The sequence below is a fragment of the Mytilus galloprovincialis genome, chromosome 4 (assembly GCF_965363235.1).
Source record: "Mytilus galloprovincialis chromosome 4, xbMytGall1.hap1.1, whole genome shotgun sequence".
Taxonomy (NCBI): Eukaryota; Metazoa; Mollusca; class Bivalvia; order Mytilida; family Mytilidae; genus Mytilus; species Mytilus galloprovincialis.
In genome coordinates, this window is record NC_134841.1 from 15,957,108 (window position 1) to 15,969,864 (window position 12,757).

Genomic DNA, 12,757 nt, shown 5'->3' on the forward strand with positions numbered 1-12,757 from the left:
TGACAGTCAAAATCGGTAGAAATTGATGATCATTGGACATTGGAGTCTACCACTACTAATATGTTGGTCCCGTATTCGAAGAAGGATTCCATTAACATATACCCATCACAGAAGTGAAGTCCAGGACAATTCCAGTATATCTTATGATTATATCTTGTAATTAATTCCATTTTTTTTTTTGGAACATTTATTTAGAATTTTCTTATTTTTTTGTATGAGGAGTAATGTTCCTTGTTTCGCGTACGAACATATTAAATAAGAACAGTTCTTAATATGACAAAAAGGAATATCTAGCAAGGATCTCAATTAAGTACTAGGTCCTTACAACCAGTTAACCTTTTATACTATAATATGGTACATAGACTCAGCTCTTTTCAAAGCAGAACCAAATACATTGTACAATGAAAGTTCGCACCATGTACTGGGTTCCGACGCTGCACATAACTCATTACAAACAAAGATTTATTTCGTGTTCAAGCCATTGTTCCCCTATTAAGCTACTATGTATTCTACTAACTAGTAGACTTGGTACATTCAAAAACCTGATAAAAAATGTTCAAATAAGGCCTTTTGAAATAGTGGAATAAATTACTTTTGGAGTGTCAAAATTGGTTTGAGGTACTTGCTAAATTGCATGCTTTAAATATAATTGGTGCTTTTGATTTTTCTACCCTATATATACAACTTTGCCTCATAGTCTTATTCAGAAAAATTCACACACGTCATAAAATGGGCATTTCAAAAAGTCAGAATGCTAATATAAATATTCAAACTCTTTTAGGTCAGTTTTTAGTAGCAAAAAGCACAAGAACTATGTCAATTGGACCTACTTTGATACCATAACTGCCCTTGAATTTTTACTAGATATCATTTTTGTCTCTTTGACATATTCCTCATTTCCATTCTCAATTTAATTACAGACTAGTTAAATTACAAGCATGTGTGAGTTTCCATAACTGTACAACAATAAATGCTGAAAAAAGTATTCTACAACAACAGCTACGCCATGAGCGCATGATAAGCCCGTCGCCTTTTTGAAATATTCGATAACTTCTCAATGTCATACCAGATATTTATCAAAATCGAAAGGTAGCTTCAGTCAATATATATCATGTATATAAACAATACATCAAAGTTTCATGAGAACTGCTGAAAATATTTTTGAGTTATTGTCCGAAAACTGGAAAATACAATCTTTTTTAATGAATAAACCCCTCAACTGAATAACATAAAATCGAAAGGGCGCTTATAACAATAGATATAAACAATTCAGCAAAGTTTCATGAGACCTGATGACAACGTTTTTGTGTTTATGTCCGAAAACTAGAAAATCCCCCTTTTTAGCTCACCTGGCCCAATTCAGGGGCAGCAACCCAACAACAGGTTGACCGATTCATCTGAAAATTTCAGGGCAGATAGATCTTGACCTGATAAACATTTTTACCCCATATCAGATTTCCTCTAAATGCTTTGGTTTTTGAGTTATAAGCCAAAAACTGCATTTTACCCCAATGTTCTATTTTTAGCCGTGGCGGCCATCTTGATTGGTTGACCGGGTCACGCCACACATTTTTTAAACTAGATACCCCAAAGATAATTGTGGCCAAGTTTGGATTAATTTGGCCCAGTAGTTTCAGAGGAGAAGATTTTTGTAAAAGATTACTTATATTTATGAAAAATGGTTAAAAATTGACTATAAAGGGCAATAACTCCTAAAGGGGTCAACTGACCATTTCGGTCATGTTGACTTATTTGTAAATCTAACTTTGCCGAACATTATGCTGTTTACAGTTTATCTCTATCTATAATAATATTCAAGATAATAACCAAAAACAGCAAAATTTCCTCAAAATGACCAATTCAGGGGCAGCAACCCAACAACGGGTTGACCGATTCATCTGAAAATTTCAGGGCAGATAGATCTTGACCTGATAAACATATTTACCCCATGTCAGATTTCCTCTAAATGCTTTTATTTTTGAGTTATTCAAATGAATAGGACAACCGGTTATTGGGTTGCTGCCCTCCAATTGGTAATTTTTAAAGAAATTTTGCTGTTTTTGGTTATTATCTTGAATACTATTATAGATAGCGATAAACTGTAAACAGCGATAATGTTCATCAAAGTAGGATCTACAAATAAGTCCACATGACCTAAATGGTCAATTGACCCCTTAAGGAGTTATTGCCCTTTATAGTCAATTTTTAACAATTTTCATTAATTTGGTAAATTTATGTAAATTTTTTCCAAATATTTTTCTCTGTTACTAATGGGCAAAGTTCATTATAGATATAATTGTAAGAAGCAAGAATGTTCAGTAAAGTAAGAACTTCAAACACATCACCATCACCAAAATACAATTTTGTCATGAATCCATTTGTGTTCTTTGTTTAATATGCACATAGACCAAGGTGAGCGACACAGGCTCTTTAGAGCCTTTAGTTAATTAATAAAACCCCTTATAACTCGGAAACATAAAATATAAAATTTACAAAAAATGAAAGGGAGCTCATGTCAATAGATCTGAACAATTCACCCAAATTCCTTGCAAATTTGTGAAAGGATTTTTGAGATATTATCAGAAAACTGAAGAAAAAAAAACCCACCATTTTTATTGAATAAAACCCCATTACTCAGAAACTTAAAATCAAAAATTTATATAAAAAAAACGATAGTTAGCTGGCGTCAATAGATATAAACAATTTCCCAAAGTCTTATGTAAATTGGTTAAAGAGTGTTTGAGTTAATGTCCGACATGTTGACAACGGACGGACAAGAATATACCAAATATTTCTCTAAAACTCTAAAAATCATGTTCATAGAAAATGGAATTCATTACAAAGGATTATACCCGTAATAAGAAATACTGGATTTGTCAAGGACCCGACTAATTTTAATATTTCATTTACTGTTATCTGTTTTTGTCCATTTTAATTCCTTGTTATCTGTTATAAGCCAAATCAATTTGCTGTTTTGCTGTTATTGGGACCCCCCTTGCCCCCCTCATTAGTTCAACACGGGGCACTTTGTAGTAGTAAAGCGCTAGGCACATTTATGGTCTATTTCGTTTCTGATCTATGTGGCTCATTTTCTGGAGATCTTGGATATGATATCCACATTAAGGTTCATCATCCACACACAAACATCATTGGATTAGGAGATTCTAGCACATGGAAAGTACCATTTGTACCAAGCTACTTATATATGTTTGTAGTACCTTTGTTTTTACCTGTTGTAACTATACCTATTGTACTAAAAGACATATGGGGAAAATGGAAAAGTCTACTGACATATCTAATACTGATGCCTCTTGGACTTACAATTAACTTGTACCTTTTAATGAATATATCTGGATTTTCATTCTGGGGAGCAGTTTTGTGCACTCTTACCTACAGGGCAGTTCTTGCCATACCTTATATTCATGTCAACATTTTCCAGCACATTGGATTAGCAATGTACTCGCCTAAAAGTCGTCCAAAGAGGATTTATCAGATGTCCACTGGTGTACTCAACCTTCCACGGAATCCATTCTTAGATTATACATTTGGACATGCAATTGTAAGTTGCCACATAGAACACCACCTCTTCCCTAAGTTATCGGACAACATGTGCCTAAAGATCAAGCCACTGGTGACTAAATTCATCAAAGAGAATGGTCTTCCATACTATGAAGATACTTACATGAACAGAATGTGGATGTTCATAGAACAATACAATGAACTAATGGTGAATGCCCCACCCATCAGTCATTTTGTTGGGATTCAATGATCGAAAGTTATTTATTTACAGAAATTATATTGTATTATTGATGTTGAGTGTTGTATTAAGTGCTGTTTTTATTATTTTTCTATGTTTTAAAACTGTTTACCATGACATTATACACAGATGTATAAAGTTTTGTTATTTTTATTTTACTTTTAAGGCCAGTCTATAAAATATCAAGCTGACAAAAAACTATTATGACAGCATTATGTTTTAAAAAACAGAGCATACATGAGATGGGCAAAATTTACATCATTAGGAATGGTACATGTGCTTTAAGTCCAACTAGTCTTATTCGTGGCACATTTGTTCGATTATGATGATACCCACAATTTGTATTAGGGAAGCTCATTCCAAGTCAGGAGTATGTCCATGTTTTTGATGTGTTTTGTAATTTTGATTTTGCCATGTGATTACAGGCTTTTCAAATTGATTTTCCTCTGAGTTCAGTATTTTTGTGACTTTACTTTTTTTTCAGTAAAGACTGATTTATAAAAAGGTGTGGTCACTGAATTGAAAGTGTCTTAAGATTGTGATATTTAAATGTACTGCTGCATTATGTTCTTAATCTAACAATTAGAAAGTCATACAAGTACTTACAAGTTAAAGGAGTATTTTTTTCTAACACCCCACTGTATCATTTCCTTAAAACTTCTTTTACACACATTTCAGGTTTAGCTTTTTTTTGTATTACAATAGGTTTGGTAGAGCAGCTTATACCTTGCCAGATGAATGGTTTTGCTGAATCAATACAATACTCATATTTTGTACATTTAATATTTTTTTCACATTTACCTTCTTGCATATGGGTAGCTGTAAAGTCATTTACATGATATAGCAACATTTAAAATCAATAACGGGTAAATTATCTTATTTTCATGTCTCTTTTGAATAAAATTGCCAACTATAAAAAAAGAAAACATTTTTGGTGTCAATGGCATTAGTATGTAAATACATGGAGCTTGAAACTATATGCAATGTATTCAAGGTTTGTTTTTGCTCTTTTATTAAATCTTTGTTGTCATTCATTTTACTTATTTTATGGTTATGAACAAGCTGTCCTTATTCCATATTCATATTAAAGATAACTGTTGTTCACTAACAGATTTCAAAAATATATTTTGAATTTAAAGCACATAAAAGTGAAATTTACTGATTATATATATCCAAAGAAAGATTAATACAATAGAATACATGTACACACTCAAGGTTGTATATTTTATAAATCTGATGTCATAAATGTATTTTAAGAAAGGACTTCCATTCTTTTAACTAAAATTGACCTTGTAGTTTTATTAACATGAGTATTTAGCTGGACCAGAATAAACAGGTTAAATTATTGAATTGTAACCCACTGGATATCTATAAGTTTCTATTATTTTTATTGTTGTTTGATAGCTTGATAATCAGTTGTTGTATGTTTTGATATTTTGTTAAAGGTTGTAACTTTTTAATGAATAAAACAATAGATATTTGACATTTGTTTTCTTAATTGGAATAAACATATTTTTGTCATCTAATTCTGTTGAATAACATGCATCACAATTGTTTCTTCTACCTAAGTGGTTTCATGGTCACCTAAAGTGCAGAAGTTCATATTGGTTAAAACAGATATAACATGAACAGAACTGACAGAGGCCATCAGTTCAAAGGAGCATAACTAAATAATTTCCTTTTGATATGCACATCCACACAGTATGTCCTTATTGTCTACAAAGTTTCCTGTTGTGGGAGTTTCTAAAGAGTTGTGATAACAAGAACAGGACTGATGGACTGTAGTATATTGAGGCAAATAAGTTGAAAGAGGCAGAACTCCTAGAAAAAACTTGAATCATAATTTCCTGTCTATACAATTTATGCACAACTACATAGTATGTCTTTATTATCTATAAATTCTGTTGTGGTTTCAGAGAAGTTGTTATGGCAAGAACAAGACTAGAAGGAATGACAGGCTAATGACATTATATCTGACACAAAAATTGTTTGGGGTATTAAATTAGTTTCTGTTGCTTCTCTGCTAATCACACTGCATTCAGGGTTTTTAGATCAAAGATAGGTTGGGTTAATCAAAAAATATCATGTGTTTGGGTAGGGTGACACATATTCCTGCCAACATAAAAATAAGGAGATGTGGTATGATTGCCAATAGGACAACTATCCACCAAAGTTCAAATAAATTAGACGTAAGCAACTATAGGCAACCATACAGCCTTCAACAATAAGGAAAAACCCATATGGTTTGGTTGGGCTATAAAAGGCTCCAACATGAAAAATATGAAAAAAATTCAATTGAGAAAACTTACAGCCTATTTATAACTTAACAAATTACAAAAAAACAAATATGACAAACATGAACCAATTACAACTACCTAAACCCCAGGCTCCTGACTTGGGACAGGCACATAAAGAATATGGTGGGGGTTAAACACAGAGTGCTAATTTCAGACCAAATAATAAAGACAAGACAAGCCAATTATTACAACTTAGGCACATGTATGATGCTACAAGAGGATAACAAAGCAATGTTACTATACAACAGTAAAAAAAACCTTCAGCATTTAAATTGGCAATATCCATATAGACCAGGGATGGGGTAATTAAAAATGTAATGGTAATTAAGTGTAATGCATTAAATTTTCCATGTAATTGAATGTAATGTGTAATTGAGCATTTTTTTAATTACATGTAATGGTAATTTAATTAATTACATTGAAAAAAGCATGTAATGCTCAATTACTTTTGAATTACATTTCAATTACATGTACTTTTTGGTGTTACAGTTAAGGATTTGTGTTTAATAATTTAAATTGTAAAATTATATATATTTTTCAAATATTAATATCAATGCTTTTTTAATATATGAAGTCTGTAATTTATTCTGAAGTTTTCATATCATTTATTTGACCTACAAATATTTTGGTATAGTCTTATAATTTAAAAAATGTGATAAACATATATAAGGGTTGTTGAGTTTTTAAGAAAGATCTTTAACTAAATAGATTGATAGGTAATAAACACCTTGTTAAACAAAAACAGTAAAATGTGTCACTGTGAAACATCTTTCTAAGACAGTTCATTTAGAATTTAAAATCACTGCATACAATCATGTTGTCAAATTAGTATACACAAAAGGATTATTGAAATAAAAATTAACAGCTGTAAAAACAAACAGCAATTAATTAGATTAAAATGTCCAGGGGCAATGCCACTATTACAGATATTTTATCTAATTAGCAAAATATTGCTAATATTTGGACATTATATACATTGCTTGTACTAAAAAAAAATTTCAATATTGTGACAAGTACACTTTTTAATATTTTTAAAGTAAAATAAAAAAATATTTTAAATTCATTTATAATTTCTTTATTCATATTATGTTTAATTCGATTGAGTTCATTTCTGAGATGTCAAAATACCCCTTGATGTATTGGCAAGTTAATAGGAACGAATTCCCTCTCCTATCAATATAATGATCTTCTAATCATAAAACTTCCATGTCCTGATCAAACAATATCTTGCACAACATTAGCTCCTGTTGAAAGACTATTTACAATTGCTGTTTTCAGACCAGAAGATTCAGACTAATTGACAAAACATTAGATTAACTATATTAAATGATTATCAAATGCAATGCTTAAACTATGCTTACATGAATATTTTACACATGCATTATATAAAAATGTAAAATATTGTTAAAAAATATCATGATGAAATGTAATGTGTAATTTAATTAATTACTTTAGTAAAGTAATTGTAATTTAATTAATTACATTTCAAAAACTGTGTAATGTGTAATTAGTGTAATTGACCATTTTTGCAATGTAATGTGTAATTTAATTAATTACATTCCAATGTAATTGACCCCAAGTCCTGTGTAAACATGAAATATCTGCTAATTGAAAATATATCAATCATTTACAATACACCGTATTGCAACCAAGGGAATTCAATAATTTTTAACCAACTATATCTTTGAAAACAAAGCACTGCGAGGTTGACACTGCAGAGAAGTTTATCATTCACACCAAGTTGTAAAATAGCATGAAAAGTTCATTATCCACATACAAGTTACAGCATGTGTATAAAGACAATAAGCACTTAACATAATCTTATTCATTCTAATTATAGACCATAGAATCCTGATCAAAGACAATTTTGTTAAACCTTACAGGATGGCTAAGAAAACAAACTAGTTGTTGTCTCTTAGACACATTCCCCATTCCATTTTCAATTTCAGTTTTATTGTTTGTAACTTAGATAATGAATTTTTAATTGTAATTTTGAACTTACTGTAATGTCATTCAACAAAGCTTTTTATAAGTGTCAAGAGACCTTATTATAATTTATAACTATACAAAAAGTTTAACTTTATATATACCACCAACACTGTAAAACAGATTTTCATTATTTATTACAATGTACATATACATAAAGCAACAATACAGCACTGGAATATAAAGATGTAGGTTATGAAAATTCCAGTAGAAGTGATCAACTGAATATGAACAACAATTATATGACATGTTAAATGATAATAAACTTTATTTGTCAGAGATTAAATTGCACTCAACATTTCACTTAATTATTTGTGTGATTTTTTTTTATTCCAATAACAAATATCTTAACATAACTAACCATAAATAGTAATCAGTAATCTTCATATTTTTTTTTTATTTCAATAATTAAACAAACAACACAGACCAGAAGTTACTTTTGAAACATAATTTAACCAGATGAAATTTATAATTTTATAATACTTCATATCTCACTAAACTGATTTTTATATGATATATCATGTATAAAAAAATTATATTTACACTTCAAAATTATTTTAATTTACATGTGTAAAATAACAAAAAATTATAATGGACTTAACAAATTATTGCTTTAAATTTTTCAATAACCCCATTTTTATTATCAACAGATCAATCTGTGTTATGTACATCTGGTCCTATTCTCTCTTATCTATGTTTACATATTTACCAATGGTCATCAAAATTGTCATAAATAATCTGAATACATTTGTCAACAATCAGATCAATACACACAGTGACATTATTTACATATCTTGGTCATGTGACAAGTTATGCAAATATAATCAAGATGATCTACATGTTAAAGGTCACACATTGTCATTATATATTTGAAAATTTTAAAGTACTTAAACATGATTTAGATGTGTTTTAATCAGTCAATGACATTGAGAGGATAATCTTATCAATTATTTACTGGTTTTATCAGGTTGTCCAAATTTCACTGTTGACCAGACATCTTTGTCCATCATTGAGGACACGCACCAAAGTTGTATTAGTTGTCTTACTTTGTCACAGTTTAATCACTGTCACTATCACTCTCATCACTTTCACCCTCCTTAACATCTATGCTGAACTTGTACTCCTGATCACATCCCATGTAGGCATCACTCATATAGTATATAACATAGTTATAATGTCCAGGAGAGGGCGCCACAAAGTCCAACTTAATTTTGGCTTTCTGTTGTAATGTTAAACGTTTGATAGATAACAGAGAATTATTTTTGCTGTCTCCAATGACAACCCACCATCCTTCTTCACGTTTCTGTAAAAAAAAAAAATAACACTTTTAAAACTATTGCATTTTTTAAACAAATTTCAAAATCAAACTCCATAAACACTATAGGGAGACAATGCATTCCAATCATACAAAAAGCAGGCGTCATCTTGATAGACAAATCGTTCAATCTATTGTATTTTAAGGGAAATCTTAAACATTTTGATCATAACCTGATTGAAAATAGTGAAGAGGGACCATCTTGAAAACAAGAATGTGTCCATAGTACATGGATGCCTCTGTTGCACTATCATTTTCTATGTTCAGTGGACCATGAAATTGGGGTCAAAAACTAATTTTCCAATTAAATTAGAATTATCATATCATAGAGAACATGTATACAAAGTTTCAAGTCAATTTGACTTCAACTTCATCAACAACTACCTTGACCAAAAACTTTAACCTGAAGTGGGACAGACAGACAGACAGACAGACAGACAGACAGACAGACAGACAGACAGACAGACAGACAGACAGACAGACAGACAGACAGACAGACAGACAGACAGACGGACAGATGAATGAACGGAAGGACCAACAAACCAGAAAACATAATGCCACTCTACTATTGTATGTGGGGTATAAATATGGGGAGAATGAACAATAACACTTCCAAAACAGAAATACATTAAACAGGTTGGGATCAACCCCCAAAATGAGGGACTGTCCCTCAGACAAGGGGTCGTATAACTGAACATCAATTTGTAGAAAAGAAAAAAACTTACATTTTTTCAACTTATAAGGGGATATTTTTTTTTTATATTTGGAACAATTTTTCTAAAAGAGGGGTCCAATTATTTTTAATAATAAAGAAGATATAATCCAGGAAAATTACAAAAATTTTTGACATGTTTTGACCATATAATACCAGATAGATGTATAGTTCTTTCGAAAAAGTTTCTCCAAATAATACAAATGTCTCATATGTCATAGTTAAGTATGCTTACCTGTGGGAAGAACGGAGCAATGACTGGCCCAGCTAACTCATCTTCTCTTTCTAATGTCACCTGTACATTCACAGCTGATCCACTAGTAATAAAAAAACACAAATAGAATATTAAAAATAAAATACTGTAACTCTTAGACATGTTAGATGCAGCCAAAGTTTTTATGTTCTCTTTGAAATACGTAAAATATTATTAGCTGAAAATTAGGCAACCAACAACCAATTAATTAAAATTCATTGTAAAACATACAAGTACAAACTTGACTTTGACTGTTATTTTGTATTTGTGATATGAACACTTCATGACTTGTACCTTTATACTGTTATGGTTTATTTCATGAATTTCTATGGACTTTATCTCAAACATGCATGAAATATTTGCCACTGAACTTTCAGCAACCAACACTCAATCAATAAATCTATATAATTTACACTCACTTTGGTTTAATCTGTTATGATAGAAACTGTACAATCATCTTGAACTTATAATGTTACTTCTATAGGCCCTTCATGGTTAGTTAGGCCATATTGGATAGGGGGCAGATTTTCGTCATGGAGGTAAAAATGGTGTGAAAAATATGGGAAAATATCATTTAAACAGAGCAGTTGCTTAGAAACATGAAAAGGATTTCCCTTACTTTTATACTTTTTCCATCTCTTTAAAAAACAAGAATGTGTCCATAGTACACGGATGCCCTACTCGCACTATCGTTTACATGTTCTGTGGACCGTGAAATTGGGGTCAATACTTCAATTTGGAAATTTTTTTTTTTAAATTAGAAAGATCATATCATAGGAAACATGTGTATAAGTTTCAAGTTGATTGGACTTCAACTTCATCAAAAACTACCTTGACCAAAAACTTTAACCTGAGCTTCGCACTATCTTTTTCTTTGTTCAGTGGACTGTGAAGTTGGGGTCAAAACTTTAATTTGACATTAAAACTAGAAAGATCATATCATGAGGAACATGTGTACTAAGTTTCAAGTTGATTGGACTTCAACTTCATCAAAAACTACCTTGACCAAAAACTTAAACCTGAGCTTCGTACTATCTTTTTTTTTGTTCAGTGGACCATGAAATTGGGGTCAAAACTTTAATTTGGCATTAAAATTAGAAAGATCCTATCATGGGGAACATGTGTACTAAGTTTCAAGTTGATTGGACTTCAACTTCATCAAAAACTACCTTGACCAAAAACTTTTACCTGAAGCAGGACGAACGGACGGACAAACGAATGAACGAAAGAATAGAGGCACAGACCAGAAAACATAATGCCCCTCTACTATCGTAGGTGGGGCATAAAAACATAATGCCCCTTACTATCGTAGGTGGAGCATAAAAATCTGCCCCTTAATATGGCTGAACTAACCGTGAAAGGGCCTATTGTGAGTGTAAGATACAGATTTCAGTGTTTATCTATGGATGTGTATAACTAACATGAAAACTTACCTAGAGATACTTTCCTTATCTTGGACTTCATAAGTTAATTCTATGTTAGGATATCTGTTACAGAATCTGGCAACATCAGCCATTTGTGCTTCAGAAAATGATAATATGGTGTTACGTTCTTCATCTTCCATTTCCATAACATCAAAAATACTCTCTACACCCTGTTAAAACAAGAAATAAGTTATACTCTCTATACCCTGTCAAAACAAGACAGCAATACACCAAAATTACTCTCTTAACCTGGTCATAGAAGAACATCAATACATTAAAAATACTCTCTAAACCCATTCAAAACAAGACATCAATACATTAAAAATACTCTCTAAACCCAGTCAAAATAAGACATCAAGATATAAAAAAAATTCTCTAAACCCTGTCAAAGTAAGACATCAATACATTAAAAATACTCTCTAAACCCTGTCAAAGTAAGACATCAATAAATTAAAAATACTCTCTAAACCCATTCAAAACAAGACATCAATACATTAAAAATACTCTCTAAACCCAGTCAAAGTAAGACATCAATCAATACATTAAAAATACTCTCTAAACCCTGTCAAAGTAAGACAGCAATACATTAAAAATACTCTCTAAACCCTGTCAAAGTAAGACATCAATACATTAGAAATACTCTCTAAACCCTGTCAAAGTAAGACATCAATACATTAAAAATACTCTCTATAAACCCAGTCAAAATAAGACATCAATACATTTAAAATACTCTCTAAATCCTGTCAAAGTAAGAGATCACTACATTACAAATACTCTCTAAACCCTGTCAAAGTAAGACATCAATACATTAGAAATACTCTCTAAACCCCATCAAAGTAAGACATCTATACATTAAAAATACTCTCTAAACCCAGTCAAACAATTTACTCTGTGATATTGTACTATGAATTCAGAAATTAATGGGTATATGTAACAGGGCAATTATAAGTTCCTGAGAGCAATACTCTAATAAACATCTATAGTGGTAATAAATAAATATTGTGGTAGGATTA

At 31.0% G+C, this 12,757-nt stretch overlaps 2 protein-coding genes across 2 annotated transcripts in view; one reads left to right on the forward strand and one right to left on the reverse strand.

Moving 5' to 3' along the window:
- The first annotated feature begins 3,013 nt into the window (after window positions 1–3,013).
- LOC143071470 (fatty acid desaturase 6-like) lies at window positions 3,014–5,240 on the forward strand. Its single transcript, XM_076245774.1, has one exon. The coding sequence runs from the start codon at window positions 3,056–3,058 to the stop codon at window positions 3,767–3,769; it is 714 nt and encodes a 237-aa protein (XP_076101889.1). The 5' UTR covers window positions 3,014–3,055; the 3' UTR covers window positions 3,770–5,240.
- Window positions 5,241–8,159: 2,919 nt separating this feature from the next.
- LOC143071468 (U5 small nuclear ribonucleoprotein 200 kDa helicase-like) overlaps window positions 8,160–12,757 on the reverse strand; it is a 37,260-nt gene continuing 32,662 nt past the window's right edge. Inside the window, exons 42-44 of the mRNA XM_076245770.1 lie at window positions 11,754–11,914; window positions 10,303–10,384; window positions 8,160–9,343 (exon numbers count right to left, since the gene is read on the reverse strand). Of these exons, the coding sequence (XP_076101885.1) occupies window positions 9,098–9,343; window positions 10,303–10,384; window positions 11,754–11,914 (489 nt within the window). The 3' untranslated portion in view covers window positions 8,160–9,097. The remainder of the gene's footprint in view (window positions 9,344–10,302; window positions 10,385–11,753; window positions 11,915–12,757) is intronic.

What these genes read in the sequence shown, in the direction of transcription:
- LOC143071470 (XM_076245774.1), top strand. Translation starts at nt 3,056, where the DNA reads ATGGTCTATTTCGTTTCTGATCTATGTGGCTCATTTTCTGGAGATCTT.